Consider the following 17,853-nt stretch of genomic DNA (forward strand, 5'->3'; position numbering starts at 1 on the left):
GACGACAACGACGATGTTGATGACGATGACGAAGATCCATTTGACTGTGACGATGATGAGATGGACGACGATCCCGTGATAGCCAAGGAGGTCGTGGCAGCCTTGAATAGCCATCGAATGTCGAGCCGAGTTGACCCGCTATAATTTGCCACGGCTATAACCAGTGTGTTTATAACAAAGGTGTGTGTCGTTGTTCCTGTGATGCAGGAATACGTCAGAATACATCCACCATGATCCACCCTGCCTTCGAAACGATCCGACAGTGTACAACGTGCGGCGCTCTGCCTTTTGCGTGCATTATAGCTTCACGTGATTGATGCACGCCATAAGCATCATCATAGCCACGGGAAACGTATGAGGTCCGAAAGGTCGTGGGTTTGTGACGTCACTTGAAAATTCCACAATTCGCTTGGTTTTTTCTGCTGACTACTAAGTTACTACGTACTCCGGAGTATTAATACCAGTAGTATTCTAACAAATCGAGGATCAGATTGGCTATTAAAGAATGGACAATTGTATTCAGCCAATCAGAAGTTCAATAGAAGTAGCCAATAGCGTCAATTCATGATTCGAGCGATCTGGAAATTTGTACTGTACCGAATCCACACACGAACTACCGTACAGGCGAAGTTCCGTGACAACTTAGTTCCGTGGAACTGTTTTCAGCCTAAGAGCACCCCCACCGGTTGATGTAAACATAGAGCTGAAAAGACCCGTCATTGGGTGCGTGCTGTTACAGTAGCATATCACTTCACAGCCAATCCACACCGGTTGGCGGAAATTGTAGCCCTGATGGAGCAATTGAGGTTTTGGAGCTCTCGCCAGTGGAAAATTTAGTGCAGCAGGGTTGGCTTACATTCTATTGTCTGTAAGATTCATATTAATGCTGCCGGCGAGCTTCAGGACGTCGGGATGGCATGCTTCGTTGAAGAAGTCCATTGGGACCTCAATCGCATAGAACTGTAAACGACCCAACAGATGGATCTGTACAGAAATCTGAGTGTTATGGAGCGTTTACATCATGATGTAAAATTTATTGGCAACCAGTGGGAGTCTGAAAAATGTAAATTTTGCTGATGTAGTGATGTACTTTGAAGATTTTTACATTTCTACATCAGCTGGTGGGGATGCTCTAACGTTACAGATATTTTCACTTTTTTAGTTCACTGTCATGTTCATCAACACCCCTCCATCGATAATAGTAACGTTACCTTCTTTCCTTTTGTGTTTCCACAATCGACAAAGCCTTCAGGTGCCTTGGCGAGGAGTGAGCCCCAATCGTGCACGTCACCAAATGTCCTATCGATTCCTCTCGCGGGAAAAGCGGCAGGTAGGCCGTAGGCCGTGCCGATACAGTACCCGGACGAGGCCTTTTCAACAACGATCAAGTCAATAATAATACACTATAATTGTATCCAATCAAAACCTCAATAGAAATGAGCTTGAAGAAAAGTCAAGTATGAGGTGAAAACATAACAAAGGTACTTGTACTTTAGCCAATCAAAGCCTTAGGCACGCTCTTTTTCGTCACCGGATTGGCTACCGTCAATGTGACGATTCAACTCGTTTGTCAATCACGAACGTCAACATGGCAACCCCGACGACTTCATCCCCACAGCCGAATGCCGCGTTCACCGACGATGCCGCCACGATCATCACGATTGAAATGGTGACAGCCCTTATGAATGCCAAAGCGCAGCCGCCTGGCGCTCTTGGCCACGTGCAGCAAGTTGCGATTCAGCTGTGTGTGCTGCAGCAATCCCTCACGCCGACCGTCCATGCCCCAGTATGTCTTGTGTTCGCAGGTGACCACGGCATCACAAAGCGAGGTCCTGCTGATGGACCATCGGCCTTCCCCCGCGAAGTGACGGAGCTCATGTACAAGACCGTGTGCCAGGGCCGCGCGGCGGTCACGGTGATGGCGACTGCGTTGAATATTCCTGTCGCTTGCATTGACGTGGGCATCGACAGCGATCGCGCGAGCTCCACCCGCGTCGCCCGCGGCACCCTCGACATGACTGCTGGCCCAGCCATGTCGTTGGAGCTGTGCCAAGCCGCCCTCCAAGTCGGCCGCCGCACCGCCAGTCGGTACATTAACGACCTCGGGCACAACGTGATATGTGTGGGGGAGCTCGGCATTGGCAACACCACGTCCGCCAGTGCACTCGTCGCTGCTGTCACGAATGTCGCCGTGGAAGACGTGTGCGGTCGCGGCACGGGGCTCGACGACGACGGGGTGCTGCGCAAAGTTCGATTGGTGCAACTAGCGCTGGCTACAAATGCGCAAACCATCCAAGACGATGGCGTTTTGGGTGCGTTGGCGGCTGTCGGGGGCCTCGAAATCGCCGCCATGTGTGGAGCCATGCTGGAAGCCGGACGGCGCCGCGTGCCTGTAATCGTGGACGGGTTCATCTCGGGGGCGGCGGCGTTGGTCGCCCTGCGGTTGGAGCCAGACGCGATGGCCCATGCCCTGTTTCTATCCCACCAGAGCGAAGAAAAGGGCGCGTCGATCCTTCTCCACGCTCTGGGGGGGCTTGGGGCACCGCTGCACATGAACATGCGGCTAGGAGAAGGCACGGGGGCCGTCCTCTGTGTGCCGATCCTGCAGTGTGCCGCAAAGTTGGTTCAAGATATGGCGTCGTTGCAGGGAGTCATTGAAGGCACAGTGGGCGTGAACCCAGCCAGTGACGTTGCTACGTCGTAGGAGCGAATCCATTGTATAACCTTTATACAACCTAAGTAAGGTTCATAGTATTTTCCGTGGGCAAACTGCGCTGTACGAAGGCATCAAGTACGGAATACATGGACTAACAGTAAGGTGCTTATCACCAGGACAAGGGATATTCTTGGCATTATGACAAAACGTGATGGAACGAGAAAGTTCCGACGACAACTTTTCACGTACTACATTACTAATATTAAATTGTACTACCCAACAACATGTAAACATTGACATGAGTATTACTTGAGCACAAACTTTTTGAGCTGGCGCCGCATGGCTCGACGGTTGACCTTGACGACGAACGCGGCGAGCCCCACCAGAATGGCCGCCATGGCAATCATCACATGCACTTGATAAGGCACGCCGCCTTTGGTGTTTGAATGCTGGACACGTAGCAGCGACCCGCTGAGTACTTTGCCTTGTCGGACGCCAACTGCCATAACATCATCAGGCAGTAAAAGACCATTCCCATTTGGGGATGCATCGTCGTCGTTGAAGTGAAGAGCGCTATTCCCAGCTGCGCTGTCTAATGCTGCCTCGTTGCTGGTTGATGGCATAGGGCCCTGTCGCATGGTCCACCCAGGCAAGAGCTCCTCAATCAAAGTAGCGTCTAGATAAGGCTGCCAGCGGAGTTGCTTACACGACCCTCGATCTGGTGTGTCGGTCGATAAGTCGATACCGGCAAACGCAAGGTATTGTTGAAACGACCTTACTGGACCATACTGGTACAAGTTCAAGTCCTCCTCGTCCACGGGCCCAAACACGGACAGCCCCACGGTGTGTCTGTATCTATAAATAGGACCAAACTTTCAATCACTCGTTCCCCCAAGGGAGGGGGGGGGAATGTTGCTTTACCGATTCACACCAAGCATTGTTTCGTGGGCTCGAATGACAAAGTTGACTGGGATTTCGTTAAACCTACATGTGTGAGTGGTTTTGAATGAATCCCAATGGCTATATTGGAACTAATCAACATACAGTCTGTGTGCATCAAGCCACTACTAGTGTAACATGTAGTACTCCATACCATACTGCATACACATAACGAAGTGAATATGTACTACCTCTCTGGCACGGACGAGTAGTTGTGGTAAATCACAGAAATACTTGGGCTATACATGTCATAGCCGTACGTCCATAGATGCGACGCGCGGAGAAATTCTTCGCCATCAAACATCCACAGCGTATGCGGGTCAATACGCACTCGAGTTTCGGCATGGCACTTGCTAAAGCTTAAGCCAGCCCCCCACAGCGCCGAGAGCTGGGGCTGCTCAGCTCCCAAAAGCATGCTGGCGCCTTCGTTGCGGACGCACTTGTTGCCGCCACGAACGGTCGTGCACAGGTGCGGATACTGCCCGGGGTGGTGGTCAACATTCGTCCCCATTTCGTCGACATATGATGGGCTGTACGCGTGAAGGTACGTGGTCAAGACAGCCATTTCGTTGTTGGCGCGGCCCCACTCTTGCACGAGCCGCGAGTCCCAGTCTCGTGTGAAGATGCTGTGGGCGTCTAACTGAAGGCAAAAATCTTGATCCCCCACCAACGCTTGTTGGTAGTGCCTGGCGACACTAGGACCGCGCGATGTGCTAGCTTGTCGTGTGTCCACTGTAATCTGCTTCTTGTACCGGCAGTCGCGGTGGTCAGGCCACGCGTCCCGTGCTAGCTTGCAATATGCATCCAAACAACTCTCGTCGCCGTCATCCAGCTGATCCACCACACCAAAATGAACGCGCGATGGGTACGTTGCGCGCTGAAGTCCCGTAAAGATTGTGTACCCACAACGAGAGCCGTCGCGAAATGACGACAGGCCGACAAACACGGTGCTGGTAATGGGGACACGCGGGGGCGGTGGGCGGTCTGATCCGCCATCCAATGGTATATGTTGTTCAAAGGGTGATACAGGCACAGGTAGGTCGTCGTGGTGATTGATGATCGCTATTTGTGTAGCGCCCGTCAATGCCAGGAGTGACAGTAGCAACACCGATGGTCCATGTGTCATCTTGGTGCGTGTGGTGGTGTAGTATACTAGTATAGGCGAAACAACATGGTTCCAATTCGAAGTGCCGGATATTTCCGGACGACGCGACTGTTGAACGTACTCACAGTCTAACTGTAAATAGTGTGACCCCACTGATTCAATAATTGGCACTATTATAGCCAATCCGACGCTTCGAATGGAAAATGTTCAGAGTTGGGCAAAACACATGCAACGGGGACAATCTACAATTCCTTGCACAACTTTACTCCGTATAACGTTAGCTTCCTCGGATTGCGGCTCTGGTCGTTGTACTATGAAAATGTCTTCATGCTATAGACGATGTCCTCCTATATATATTCATCATCGATGTGTAGCGATCCAGAATAAGAGTAGTGCTGTAAAGATGTGATCTTGTGTTCAGAACTGGGAATCGATTTTCATTGGCTACCCCCTTCGACTATTCTGGGAAATACACATAATATCTCAGAGTGGCAAGGACGGCATTTTAACCCGGTCGACCACGTAGGCATTATGAATCTGCGAGGGGTAGCCTGGACGATGGCGCTGGTCGCGGCAGTGGCAACGGCGGAGACGACCCCTCGTCCACAAAGCATTGCCTTCTCATGGCCAGAGAATGACAACAAGAAGAACTACGACGAAACCATGGATCCGTTGACGCAGAACATTCCACTTGACGCGGCGAGTAGCTCCCTTCGCCCTCCGCCGCCGCGAGTGCCCGACGTGTTCGACATCTTCGTGGGTCTGTCGACGTTCCGAGACGGTTATCGCTGCGGGTACACCCTGTTTACGGGATTCACGCGGGCGACCCACCCCGACCGCGTTTACTTTGGGGTTGTGGACCAAGTGAATCCCGAGGACGTTCGTTGCCTCGACGCGTACTGCGCATTTGCCAAGGAGCAATGGCCAGAGGACGAATGCAAGTACAAGAGCCACATCAAGATCGACGAGCGGCTGGCCGACGACTCCCGCGGACCCACGTACGCGCGGCACCACCAGCAAAAGCTCGTAGGGGATCAGGAGTTCTGCCTCCAGCTCGACGCCCACAGCATCTTCACCAAAAAGTGGGACGAAGGTCTCGTGGGCGAATGGAAGGCCACGAACAACGAGATGGCGGTGCTGTCCACGTACTTGCACCATTGTCACGACGGGTACATCCTCCCCGACGGGACCAACAACCCACCCGACCAGCTCCCGCACCTGTGCACGACCATTCGAGGTGGCAACGGCTGCGTGCGCACCGTCGGCGCCAGCATGATCCAGCGCCCCAAGTACCCCCAGCTCTCAGCGCTGTGGGGGGCTGGCTTGAGCTTTAGCAAGTGCCACGCTGAAACTCGAGTGCGTGTTGACCCGCATACACTGTGGATGTTTGATGGCGAAGAGTTTCTGCGGGCGTCGCATCTATGGACGTACGGCTACGACATGTATAGCCCTAGTACGGCCGGTACAGTCATCTACCACAATTACACGTCCGTACCTGCCAGGTAGGTACAGCACCACCACCCACTCTGTACAAGCGTGTGTGTTGTGTGTATTGGGAATATATATATCCATAGATTGTACTTGTGGGCGGGAAACACGATGAAAATGTGACAGTGGATGTTTGTATGTATATATATATATATTATAACATATATACTTGGTGGCAGTGGAGTTGTTTTGTATGTATATATATATATATATATATATATATATTTGCCGCCAGTACTTTTAGATAGTTGTCCGTTGTAGTGCTTGGATTGTTTGTTTGTTGGCGACACGGTGTCTATTGCATCAAGGATAATATTTATATATGATTCCACTAGTATATCAATCCAATTTGTTTTTCGTTGTTTACTGGAAGTCGTGTGTACGAGCTGTGATACGTACTGTCTTGATCATGTATATATATATATATATATAAATATATATATATATATAGGTTCGAAAACGTCAAAGTGGATGTGGAGCTGAAGAAACGTCAAGAAGAGATGGGCGTGAACCGGTTTAAGCTGATGGTGGGGCAGCCATTCAAGGGATTGGTCGACACGGAAGAGTGGGACACGTACAAGTTTGGGTCAGTGCGGTCGTTTAGCGAGTACTTGCGGTTCTCTGGCATTACGTTTGCGGATGGCAAGACGGATGAACATTCGTGCAAGCAGCTGCACTGGGTGCCATACGAAAAGCCAGCCGAAATTGAGAGTATGTTGCCAGGGTGGCACTTGCACCGTTCGGGGCACGAGAACAGCCCTGAAAATGGACAAGTAGCTGAGGCCACGACGGCGGTGACGGCCCCCAACGTGCGCCAGGAAAAACCTGTCAACTTTGGCATCGAAGCCACGATTGAGCACCCTGAACGAGTGACTTACTCGGGGTCGTTGGCGTTTATGGGGTTTGGCATTGTCCTCTTTGGGGTTGTTGTGTACACGAACGACGGCATGTGGAGCCGCACAAAGCGGTACTTTCGCCTGCAGCACAAGGCCCGCAATTGACGACGACGAGGACCATGTGTGACACTGTCCATCGGTAGATTCTTGTAATGAAAAACAAGACGAGGTGAAAGGGCAACATTGTTTCTATATATATATATATCGGTGTAGAACTGTACATATATATATAGAACTGTATATATATGTAGAACTGTATATATATATATACAGTTCTACACCGGAGTAGTACAGTAAGCTTTCTTTTGTGGGATAACGTCGTTTCTGTATATATATATATAATATATATATATCGGTGTAGTAAGCTTTCTTTTGTGGGATAACGTACAGTAAGTAGTACTAGTACGTACAGACATAGAACAGTAGTTAGTGCCCTGAAGTTCTCGACGAACTCGTTATTCGCGCATTTACTGTTAACATGAATCGTCACGCGCCCTCTGCCTACATAACTTCACCGGCCATGTACTAGTTAGTACCAATAAGTACTTCATATGAACCCCCGCTATGATGGGAAGCAAATACAGTACTTGGAACTAAGTTCACATGTCATTCACAGGCACTTGAAGAAGTGAAATATGCTCCATGGGGGCGGCCTTCACTATATTCTTTGGGGGGGGGGGTTAATACTGACAATACAACTTAAAAGGGACTTGTTGATATATATATATACAAATCCCCCGTATGATTTCTTGGACTACAAAAATCGTCATTCGTACAGTGCAAACAGTGAGGATGATCGCATAGGGATCGTTACTGGCAAAAAGCTATTTTTGATTTATACAGCCGTGGTTGCCTACAGCCCATTGAGCCCCCAGTTGCTGGTGCTGATGTGTAGAACGGCCACGACAGTGAGATACACGGCGACTTCGACCACTTGATTGGCACACCCGAGGCAGTCGCCAATAACCCCCCCCAGCACCCCCGAAAAGTACTGCCCCGCCAGAAACGATACAAGCAGGCCGACAGAAAACGCGCACAATCCCAATGACGTTCCTAGCAGCGACACCATCGACAGCGCCGTGAAGACCGTAGCTGTGCACACCCGCCACGACGTGAGCAGGTGCAGGTTGTTTCCGATTCCATTGTACAACGGGCCCTTGGGGTCTCTCTCGTCTTCAATGTACGGGTAAAACTGCAAAATGAACAGCGACGAGTACCGCCCGAGGACGTGGCCGGCGACGAGGGTGCCCGACACGATCGAGAAGAGGGGGGGGTCTACTACGGTGGTGGTGGTGGTGGTCGTGTCTACGAGGTGCGCGAGCACGGCCAACTTGAGCGCGGTCATAAGCAGCAGTCCCATGCATCCGTACGTGCCGAGCCGACTGTCCTTCATGATGCGCAGGATGTCATCCTTGGACCACCCGCCCCCGAACGAGTCGAAAGTGTCGGCGACTCCATCCTCGTGGAAGCACCCCGTGAGCCACACGGACGCAAACGTCGACAGGATGACGGCGACGGGTGTAGACCCGAAGAGGACGAGGCCCCCCACGAGCCACACGGCGGCGAACGCCCCCACGGCCCACCCGATGCACGGAAAGTAGCAGAACGAGGGCACGAGCTCCCGGACGTTGTGGTCTAGGTCGGGGATGATCATGTAGGCTGGAAGCCGCGTGAGAAACATGACGGACGTGAGGAATATGCGGAGCTCGGGGGGGGGTGGCAGCAACCCGTCGACGACGGACGACGGACCGGATGGCGTTGATGGGGCGGTGGCAGGAGGCGGGTCGATAGGTTTGGTCGGGGGGTGTTTGGGAAGACTTAAGGAAGACATCAAGAGTGACGCCGTGCGGAGAAGCGCTAAAACGTGAAGGCCGCCGACGCCACAAGGAAGGTGCGGCACGGCGATGTGTGTGATGGAGGGTCGACGTAGTTGGCTGCTGAAGCCAACTGTGTCCTGAAGTTGAGACTCGTGCGGAGGTTGGCTGTTGGCGGCAAACAGCACGTGGCGAGTCGCATGCGGGGCGAGTTGAGCGGCCATCACACCCGCCACAATGGCGGCAAGGCCGTCGAGGACGACAGGAATTTTGTGCGCCGCGGCTTCGACGACGGCGCCGCAGATGGCAGCCACGACGGGGCTATGCGTAGCCACCAACAGCGTCATCGGGTCTTGTCCGGATTTGGTCGAGAGGAGCGAGGCGGCGGTCGCTGCAAAGTCAGGCGAGGCAGGGAGTCCGACGATCACCATGGCGTGGTGGTTGTCCAGCAGTGTCTTTTTGATGGCATCTCGTCCTTGATGCATAGCATGCAAGCACTGCTCCATGTCGAGCGCATCGGTTTTGACCACTTGCACAGCGTGGTACGATACTTGCGATGCAGCCGCCACAACTCGAACTGCATTCGTAGCGTTATCCTGGTCGTCCGAGAACACAACCACCACTGGGTTGTCCACGCGGACTTCGGGTGTTTCTTGCAAGGCACATAGTTGCAGTCCAATGTCCTCGAGGATGCCAATGCCGCCAAAGCGTGAAGCTGCCGCCTGCCGCAACTCGGACGCTTCAAACCCAGCCATGTCGTTCAGAGTTTTTGTTACTGTACGTGATGAATCAATCATCCATGGATGACCAATCACATGGTGGAAAGAAGCGTGTCAAAACAACACCTTGTCATTATTAACACTTTTTATAACTGTAAAATACTACTACTAGTATTTTAATCCTATTAAAATACTACGTAGTAGTAGGTTTCTGATCCACAAGAAATCACATTGGGCCTTTTCATTGGCTACGATCTGCTTCAGCCAATCAAAGACTCGTGATGAATTGCGAAAACAAGCCATGAATAAAACTCTCGTAAGCTTAATTCAAAAATTGTCCACATGTGTTACCAACAGCAAGTATATGACGTGGCAAACTCCGGTGTGTTTCTATTGTATATCATCCTACGAACAGCCAACGTGCTATTTGTATTGCTGCGATATCCGCTCGAGTTTTCTCAAGAGCGATTCCATCTCGTCTGCAGGGTTGGGCGCCAGCCGCCTATCGAGTGTTTTGTCTGCCATTTCCCCGTCAGGTTCAAACATCGCGCCTCGACATGTCCGCTGGTTGTCGTCCTCTGCTTCCTCCGTCCGCCCCGCCGCCTCTCGCCGCCTTCGCGACGGCGACAGCCCCCCCTGCGTCGTCCCCGAAGTCTTCGGGCTCAACGTCGTCGCAGATCGGACAGCCTGGTGCAGCTTGGCAATGGTCGCATTCTGCTCGTGCACTTTGAGCTCCAAATTTCGCCGCGCGTCGACAGCAGCGTCGGTCTTTTTCGTTGCTTTGGCCACCTGCCGCTGCAATGATTCGATCTCCCCCACCAGCTCCTTGGTGTGGCCTTCCATGATAGACTGCATGTGTTCCACTTGTCGTTGCCATTGCTTGCCATCTTGGTTCTGCCGCGCGTGGTCGTGGTGGAGTTCATCTACTTGCCGCTTGAGGGTATCCACTTGTTGCTTTAGCATGTGCTTGATTGTGACGGCGTCGCGCAGCTTGTCTTGGGCAGCACATACAGTCTGCTGCATCTCATCGAATCGAGCGACCTACATATAGTATCGTTATTGTGTTTATTCTAAACTGGAGGATGAATTGACCGACACATAAATGTACACAAGAATCGGTACAGAACGATTGATTGTGCCCATCCGATACCAGCGTCAACATCGAATTAGTGTTTGTGACTTCAATTAGTGTGATACCAAGGCCTTTTTTTTCTTGACATGTTTTGTTCATTCGATTCGAAATTGGAGTGGTATTTGGGTGCATTTTCAATTTGAATGACCAACCAAATCGGCAGAGAATCGATATACGACCAATCAAAACACAAAACATGAATCAACTAGCCAATCAACTCTTCGAATAATTCAACATCGAATTAGTGTGTGATTGAAATTAGTGTGATACTTTACATTCAAAAGTCAAGACAAACAATTGATCGATAGATTTGGCAACGAATCAGCACAAAAGTCCAAATATTGGGTAAAAAAAGACAATTCAAGATTATATTGTTGTGCGTATTATTCTGACATGGAGAAGAAGAATGAATCGATCGACACAACCAAATAAATGTACACAAGAATCGGCACAAGGATTGAGCCAATCAGATTGCAGGAAACCAGTATATCAACACGTCGAAATAGTGTGCGATCGAAATTAGTGTGATTACAGAAACCACCACAGCACAACTTTGACACCTTCACAAGTCGGCACAAAGGACTGATCAAAATTGCCAAATCGATTCGAAACTGGAGCCCTCATCAGAATCGGATTAAAGAACTGCCTAAGCCAATCAAATCACGTTCTGTTGAATTTCTGCCAATCCAAACGTTTCACTCGACCTAGTTGGGCAAAACTATATATATATATATACTAATCTTTGTAAAGCATAATTTGTACAAGCTTAAATTGGACAGTATTTGGCGAAATCACTCACAAAAAGTCCAATTTTCGGTGTGAAATGCATTACAATAATAGAGCTGGCGAATCAGCACACAAGCAGCCCAAATGTCAGGTATCATACATGACGTGGCGCCGTGAAAATACTTTGCATTCACAGCCTGCTCGCTGTTTTGCGAGGTATAGGTGTGCAAATGATATACCTTGTCCTTTGACGCTTTCAATCGAGCACGCAGCGCCACCATATCGACATGATCTTGCTTGGATTGAGCCAGCGCGCGCTGCAGTGCCGCATCCAGTTCGCCGTTTCGATTCCCAATCGATTCCAGCCGCTGCATCAACTGCTTCATCTGTTTTTCTCTGGCTTTCCGGTCATCAGAGGCATGCTGCCACGTATCGAGTCGTTCTTGGGCTTGTTGTAACTTGGCCACGAGCGTGTCGTAATCTGCTGTGGCGGCCACCTTGTCACACATGGCTTGCAACTGGTCTTGCAAGCCTCGAATCGTAGCCTCCAGTTGCTCACGAGCGCGTTCCCAGTCGGTTTTCTCGGCGAGCAACGCTGGCAAGCGCTGCGCGTCGGCGCGCCACGTCATGGCTTCCGTTTCCGAGGCGGCGACCTGCGCTTGACACTCGGCGCGCTTGTGGCGCAGCTGTTCGTTCATGTCGCGAAGACTCGCGACGTCTGCCCGCAACGAATCGCACTCGTGTTGCACTTGGTGCATCTGGGCTTTGACATCGGCCAATTCACGCTCCAACGCATCCGTGTTTCCATCTTGAAGCAGCAACTCTTTGAATCCAGTCTCAATGTTATCGCCGAGAAACCCGCGGCATTCCACTAGCTGCTCCATGTCGACGTGTAGGGCGGCCAGCTCGCGCTCGAGCCGCTCCGCCTTGGCGTCCCCCAACCGCTTGGCATCGGCCATGGCGCCGAGCTCGCCGTCCCGCTCCATCGCTTCCGAGTGCAATGCCATGATCGAATCGTCCTTCTGCCGACATGACGCTTGCAACGACGACACTTGGTGCTCCAGCGATTGAATGCGCTGCTGCAACGCAGACCTTTCATCGCGGAATTGAGCTTCGAGCGTGCCTTTGAGTAGACGAACTTCGTCCCGCAGCGTTCGAACCAGCACCGATTGGCCTTGCGGGCGGCTTGTGGCGTCGAGCTGGGTCAGCTGGCGCGTCTTGGCGTCCAACGCACGGCTGGTTTCGCGGTGCTGGGCCTTCAACGCGTCCAGTTTCGATGTCAGCGACGCGTTCATCGCTTCCGCCTTGTCCAGGGCACCCTGGGTGGCCCGCAGCGACTCCTGGGTCGTCTCAAGCACCTTTCTATCTTGCGTCGACTCGGTCACGTGCACCTTGAACGCGTCAAACTGAGCGCGGAGGTCGGCCAGAGCCTGCTCCTTCTTCGACAACTTGTCCTTGACATGGTCACCCTGGGCGACTTTGTCCTGGAGTTGACGGTTCGTGCGTGCGAGACCGTCGCATTCCTGCTGGAGGTCGGCGATCTGGCGCTTCCACGTTTCCTCCTTCGTCTTGTACCCATCCTCGAGCTTTTCGATCGCGGCGCTGAACCCCTCGATGCTGTGGGCCGCGTCTTGGATCTGGACCTCCAACTCGCAATTGTGCAGCTGCAAGTCTCGCTTTTCGCGTCGGAGTGCTTCGATTTCATCGATGTGTTGGTCGGCTCGCATGGAAGTCTTTGGAGGTGGCGATTGGTACGGAGAAGATGGCGCAACAGTAGACTCGCCTCCTACCAACCTAATGCAGGGCGTTATGTCTTCCACCCTCTTGGAGGGATCCTGGGTAACGGTACTACCTTCGCAACCGATCAAGCTCGCTGTGTTGATGCAGATCCCGCTGCTGCAGAAGCTCCACCTGGTTGGATAATGCTTCCAGCATCCTCTTCTGGTCGTCGCTTGGACGTGATGGCCGCGGCTCTGGGCTAGGTTCCGACGAAGCTGACGCCATCGACGAACGCCGCATGTTCCGACAGTGTTGGGCAAAATGGACGCCAATTGATCTGATTTTGGCGCCTTGCGTATTTTTTGCCTCAAATCCAAATTATACTATATGTTTGTATACCACTTTGGAAGTCGGAATTTAATTACCCTTGTCCTTGACAACGATTGGTGGATTCAAACAGCACTTTCGTATGTACTTATATACGGTAATCTTGCTCAGTTACTATGTAGTAATAGCTTCATCTCAAATGCACCAAATCATTTGCCAAACGGACCATGCTTGTACTTGTTGGTCACCGACAAGCATTTCCTTTTTTGCAGTCGTTCTGCAATGACATTGTGTTGTAGTGAAGTCACCTGGACAGTTCTCAACTACCGAGGGATTGGGGTTTTGTCTCCACAACATGTACATGTAGTTGTCACTGACTGAATATAGTGTACGATCAAATTACCTTATATACACACAAGTGATCAATTTGGGTGGCGCGAACGACGATTCGAACTGATTTAAAAATACGTGTTGTGGATAGTATCGGGACGACAAATGTTGGTTTTGAGGGTCAAGAGACTGCTCAAGTTGCACATGTCTGCCATGGTCGCCTTGGAGAGATGGTGGCTCCCTTCTTCTCCTTGCAGTTTCTCATGCAGTTGCTGTAACTGGTCTTGGTGGGCCAGCAACGCCGTGGCCATAGCAGACCTCGAAGCCCACGTGTCCACGGCATCGTGCCGTCGAAAGGCGGCGTTTACTTGCCCCGTCAAGGTGCTGAGCAACGTTGCAAAATGCACCTAGTATGTATATTGCCGTGACAAACCAGGAGCCGCATTTCTCGTACCTGAATAGCCTCGCGCACATGGGCATATCGATCGGTAAAGGTCAGCCGAAGCTCCTGTCTTGCAATCTCGTCGGGCGTGAGCACAAGCGCCTTCTTACTTCGCTTCGTGGATGCCTTTTTGGTCGTTTGTGGACTCGGTGGTCTCGGTGGCGACCCTATCCCTACACGGTATCACATGGACGTTCAACTGTCCACCTTGTTGTACCTCGTCCTGGAGACGTTTGGGCATTCGCCACTGCTTTGTCACTGGGCGACTTAGCGACCCCGTGACCTGCTTTTGCCATGCTGGTATCTACCTTGGTCTCCGCTACAAAAACAACATATAACTTCCCGTCATATTCAAAGCGCGGTTGCCATTCTACCAAGAAGGTTTCCACTTGTTGAGGGTTGTTCAAGAGTAAGGGGGGGCGGTATGATCACTGGTTGGGGGGGAGGAGGCACCAGGGTAGCCTACTCTACGGTTAATAGATGCTTTGATTCACAGCCAGTCCTTCAATCACATCCAGCGCAGACGCCAAGTGTGAGTGCATACGTACATACCACACGACTAGCGTAGATGACCCAAAAATCGGCCACTTCTGCGGCCATGTCAGGGGGAGCATTGTACGGACGTAACTCCATATCCATGTTGCCAGGGCTTTGACGGCGGATGGCTTCGACGTCCTCGATGGAGCACGGGTCCATCGATCGAATCGTGTCGTGGGCTCGTGTGGCGATGGGGTGGAAGGCCTTGGACGCAGCTGCGTATAATGACCATGCAATCTCAAGCGCAGGGGTCAATGTTTGCCGACTGGCGGTAGTGTTCTTCACTCGTAACGCGTAGACGTAGCCGTGTTGAATGATCACGTGTAAGAGGTCCTCAAGTATGATGGGCTTGTCTGTGTTGATGTACGTGTGTGGGTCGTGGCTCGTGTCTTTGGCATTGCCGTAAGTGGCCCCTACGATGGGAGTTTGATGATTCAAACAAGGGGATTATTGGCGGTAGAGCGTACCCCAGAGAATGCCGAGTGATGTTGCGACAGCAGAGTGGGGGTGCTGATACTCGTCGAGATTGCGCAGCCCGTCTGAAATGGACGAAGTCGTGCCAAAGACGCTTAAAATCACGTGAAACGACGTGACTACATGGGCTACAAACACGGGTCAACCACACGTGAATTGAAACAAAGTACTGTACTACCGTTGGGGAAATAGGCAGCAGGAACTTGAACGGTTGGCAGCATTGATATGACCTGGAATACCAAATTATAGTCGGATACTTTCGGGGGGAGAATAATAGGGGGATGGATGTACACTACCCGTCGAACGGGGGCGCAAGGGGGGTCAGTCGTCCAAAAGTCAGAGGGGAAGCCATGGGCAATAAAGTATGGCCGCAATAATGCTTCTTTGGTTGTGTTTTGAACACTTCCCAAGACCAGCATGCTCTATTCCAGACGGGGGTTGATTTCCTCGAATAAACAAATAAATCTGATGAGAGGTAGGTAATAACCATACCAGGTATCGAACTACGTCGCGGGTTTCAGGCGGGGAGTTCTTGGCCACTGCCATCGCCAAATCCATGGCGCGACGTGGGGCCACTGCATGCAACAGCACCTATGCAACGAACCTATGACAAACGATCTTACGCGCTTCGAAATGAACGCCATTACAAGGGCAAGTGCTCGCGACAGAAGCGTGTCGTGGGGCACGGATGTTTCGGTAGTAGCAGGAGTTTCTAGCAAGTGTGCGATTTCCACGGCCTCGTACGTCGACAGTACTGGTGGCTGACCTGACGCAGCCAGCACCCCTGCAAACCACATTGATTCATCAACTTGGAATAATTCGTCTTGCGATGCTCAGCATCTCACCCCCAAGCATCACCAAGCTACTACTATGTCATAGGTATGTATGGTCAAGAGTCAAATGCACACCTACGTACCATGTCGGTGCCACTGTGAAAACAGTGCACCAAAGCCAGCATGGATGCCGTTCAGGTCTGGTGACTTGGTCTCACCCACAAGGACAGACATCACGACGCTTAGCACGGTAGCCTACCCACATATACGTACAAACTGAGGCTTAGTTTCGAACTACTACCTGGTAGTAAGTAACCTTCAATATCACACGACACCTACGTACACCGTGAAAGCCCCACTGAAGCGAGTCCTTGTTGTATGGGCAATCGCAGACCACGCCTAGCCACAATGCGGACACCACACGATGACGGAATGCATCGGCAGCGCCCATCGAGTTGGCTCGAGATGTCAATGCATGGCCAAGAAGGAGGTAGTGCGATTCTACTTCGGCAGCTACCATCCTCTGTCGCTCGTCCTGCACTTGATACAACATGCGCTGTCTGTCGATTTCGGCCAGTTGGAGTTGTTGCAATGCCAACCTCGCAGCTTCCGCCTCCTCCTTCGAGACAACTAGTGCTGTCACCACGGACGAAGCCTCGACATCAGACACTGGAGCTGCCTTTATCGTCTTTGGCTTTGCCATTGTGACCTTTGGCATAAAGGGGCACGTCTGGCAAGGGTTCGTTGTGCTGAAGCTGCTAAATATAGGTCACTTTTCAAGTGTAGAGTACTACTGCCCATTGCTGTACTTCTGTTGGCTTTGCAAAGGGCGATGACACACATTGGCCACGAGAATAGTGAACGCACGAGTGAAAGCGGCAATGTAGTAGTTCTAGCCAATAAACCAGAAGAAATGGCCAATCCGAACGCATTGGAAAGAAATAAGACCACCTTATTGTCGATTTGATACAAATTTTGGGTGGGGGCGCTATCGTATCACGCCAGTGATTCGGTTTGTGAACGAGTCTGATTGGCTCAATTTACGAAAGCTCAGTGTGATTGGCTCAAGACTTTTGACAGCCGTACTTTCGAACGGGGACATTGAAAAAAAACGTATTCAATGGAATTTCGAAATATCCGGATATATCCACTAAAATATCCGCATTTGGCCGAAATATGCGAATATTTGGCGTCATTGAACACGCCTAATAGGTATTAATACTACGTACTTCAAGTATATGTATGATTCGTTTGATTTGATGTTTGTTATTATACAGTCAGTATAAATGTCAAATAACTCTGAGCAATAATAGTTACTACGTAGTACTACATAGTACTTCGAAGTACATGTGATTCTGAAGTGAGCAAGACACCTTGGCTGTTAATTCCATCGAGTAGTACATGCCACCGGAACGTATGGTAGTACTACGCAGTACTACAGGGAATGACGTATTAAGCGCCCCCGTGGTACTTCGAATTGGCATTTCAATTGTGTATTGGGACAAACTACTTCGAAATTTCAATACTTTAATCAATACGAAATTTTAGTACCACGGGGGCGTTTAATACGTCATTCCCTGTAGTACTACCAGTAGTACTTCGAAGTACTATTACTCGGAGTAATAGAAAGCTGTAAGCCACCTTTTGAATAGGGTATTTCACAACTATGAAATGCCTTATTAGTATGGAACCTATCTATGAGTTCGATTCACATAATCCAGAAAATGACATGAAATATGGGCGAAAATAACGGCACGCATTATATTTTTGATTTGT

At 50.9% G+C, this 17,853-nt stretch overlaps 7 protein-coding genes across 9 annotated transcripts in view; 3 read left to right on the forward strand and 4 right to left on the reverse strand.

Annotated features, from left to right (window-relative positions):
- The window catches only part of H257_09443 (hypothetical protein), a gene marked incomplete at its 3' end in the record, with an annotated part of 967 nt that extends 823 nt beyond the window's left edge, over positions 1–144 (forward strand). Inside the window, exon 2 of the mRNA XM_009835657.1 lies at positions 35–144. Coding sequence (XP_009833959.1) covers positions 35–144 — 110 coding nt within the window. The remainder of the gene's footprint in view (positions 1–34) is intronic.
- Positions 145–1,577: 1,433 nt separating this feature from the next.
- Positions 1,578–2,767, forward strand: H257_09444 (nicotinate-nucleotide-dimethylbenzimidazole phosphoribosyltransferase). Its single transcript, XM_009835658.1, has one exon. It carries the CDS (start codon positions 1,589–1,591, stop codon positions 2,702–2,704), a length of 1,116 nt encoding a protein of 371 aa, XP_009833960.1. The 5' UTR covers positions 1,578–1,588; the 3' UTR covers positions 2,705–2,767.
- A 114-nt stretch (positions 2,768–2,881) lies between these two features.
- H257_09445 (hypothetical protein) lies at positions 2,882–4,743 on the reverse strand. The gene is made up of 3 exons (XM_009835659.1): positions 3,787–4,743; positions 3,578–3,640; positions 2,882–3,511 (listed from the first exon to the last, which is right to left on the reverse strand). The coding sequence occupies exons 1-3, from the start codon at positions 4,719–4,721 to the stop codon at positions 2,962–2,964; spliced, it is 1,548 nt and encodes a 515-aa protein (XP_009833961.1). The 5' UTR covers positions 4,722–4,743; the 3' UTR covers positions 2,882–2,961.
- Positions 4,744–5,182: 439 nt separating this feature from the next.
- H257_09446 (hypothetical protein) lies at positions 5,183–7,267 on the forward strand. The gene is made up of 2 exons (XM_009835660.1): positions 5,183–6,202; positions 6,640–7,267. The coding sequence occupies exons 1-2, from the start codon at positions 5,232–5,234 to the stop codon at positions 7,187–7,189; spliced, it is 1,521 nt and encodes a 506-aa protein (XP_009833962.1). The 5' UTR covers positions 5,183–5,231; the 3' UTR covers positions 7,190–7,267.
- Positions 7,268–7,891: 624 nt separating this feature from the next.
- H257_09447 (hypothetical protein) lies at positions 7,892–9,753 on the reverse strand. Its single transcript, XM_009835661.1, has one exon. It carries the CDS (start codon positions 9,693–9,695, stop codon positions 7,938–7,940), a length of 1,758 nt encoding a protein of 585 aa, XP_009833963.1. The 5' UTR covers positions 9,696–9,753; the 3' UTR covers positions 7,892–7,937.
- Positions 9,754–9,954: 201 nt separating this feature from the next.
- On the reverse strand, positions 9,955–13,516 carry H257_09448 (hypothetical protein). The gene is made up of 3 exons (XM_009835662.1): positions 13,328–13,516; positions 11,715–13,269; positions 9,955–10,658 (listed from the first exon to the last, which is right to left on the reverse strand). The coding sequence occupies exons 1-3, from the start codon at positions 13,492–13,494 to the stop codon at positions 10,041–10,043; spliced, it is 2,340 nt and encodes a 779-aa protein (XP_009833964.1). The 5' UTR covers positions 13,495–13,516; the 3' UTR covers positions 9,955–10,040.
- Positions 13,517–13,942: 426 nt separating this feature from the next.
- On the reverse strand, positions 13,943–16,812 carry H257_09449 (hypothetical protein). Of its 3 annotated transcripts, none has more exons than XM_009835665.1 (12): positions 16,421–16,812; positions 16,221–16,332; positions 15,952–16,088; positions 15,797–15,895; positions 15,601–15,726; positions 15,483–15,534; positions 15,298–15,432; positions 14,846–15,243; positions 14,668–14,755; positions 14,511–14,612; positions 14,306–14,460; positions 13,943–14,258 (listed from the first exon to the last, which is right to left on the reverse strand). In XM_009835665.1, the coding sequence occupies exons 1-12, from the start codon at positions 16,793–16,795 to the stop codon at positions 13,980–13,982; spliced, it is 2,058 nt and encodes a 685-aa protein (XP_009833967.1). In that variant the 5' UTR covers positions 16,796–16,812; the 3' UTR covers positions 13,943–13,979. The 3 variants fall into 3 exon arrangements, with proteins under 3 accessions (XP_009833967.1, XP_009833965.1, XP_009833966.1); XM_009835663.1 differs by having other exon boundaries at positions 14,306–14,466; XM_009835664.1 differs by having other exon boundaries at positions 15,952–16,169.
- Positions 16,813–17,853: the final 1,041 nt, after the last annotated feature.

The sequence above is a fragment of the Aphanomyces astaci genome (genome assembly GCF_000520075.1).
Source record: "Aphanomyces astaci strain APO3 unplaced genomic scaffold supercont1.23, whole genome shotgun sequence".
NCBI lineage: Eukaryota > Oomycota > Saprolegniomycetes > Saprolegniales > Verrucalvaceae > Aphanomyces > Aphanomyces astaci.

Coding starts and splice junctions, on each gene's coding strand:
- H257_09444 (XM_009835658.1), top strand. CDS start 1,589: ATGGCAACCCCGACGACTTCATCCCCACAGCCGAATGCCGCGTTCACC.
- H257_09445 (XM_009835659.1), bottom strand. CDS start 4,721: ATGACACATGGACCATCGGTGTTGCTACTGTCACTCCTGGCATTGACG. Junction 3,641..3,786: donor TACTCGTCCGTGCCAGAGAG/GTAGTACATATT, acceptor TCACACATGTAG/GTTTAACGAAATCCCAGTCA. Junction 3,512..3,577: donor ACAATGCTTGGTGTGAATCG/GTAAAGCAACAT, acceptor TCCTATTTATAG/ATACAGACACACCGTGGGGC.
- H257_09446 (XM_009835660.1), top strand. CDS start 5,232: ATGAATCTGCGAGGGGTAGCCTGGACGATGGCGCTGGTCGCGGCAGTG. Junction 6,203..6,639: donor TACACGTCCGTACCTGCCAG/GTAGGTACAGCA, acceptor ATATATATATAG/GTTCGAAAACGTCAAAGTGG.
- H257_09447 (XM_009835661.1), bottom strand. CDS start 9,695: ATGATTGATTCATCACGTACAGTAACAAAAACTCTGAACGACATGGCT.
- H257_09448 (XM_009835662.1), bottom strand. CDS start 13,494: ATGCGGCGTTCGTCGATGGCGTCAGCTTCGTCGGAACCTAGCCCAGAG. Junction 13,270..13,327: donor GAGCTTGATCGGTTGCGAAG/GTAGTACCGTTA, acceptor GCCCTGCATTAG/GTTGGTAGGAGGCGAGTCTA. Junction 10,659..11,714: donor TGAAAGCGTCAAAGGACAAG/GTATATCATTTG, acceptor TACTATATGTAG/GTCGCTCGATTCGATGAGAT.
- H257_09449 (XM_009835663.1), bottom strand. CDS start 16,795: ATGCCAAAGGTCACAATGGCAAAGCCAAAGACGATAAAGGCAGCTCCA. Junction 15,244..15,297: donor ATCACTCGGCATTCTCTGGG/GTACGCTCTACC, acceptor CTCCCATCGTAG/GGGCCACTTACGGCAATGCC. Junction 14,613..14,667: donor AACAAGTGGAAACCTTCTTG/GTAGAATGGCAA, acceptor TTGTTTTTGTAG/CGGAGACCAAGGTAGATACC.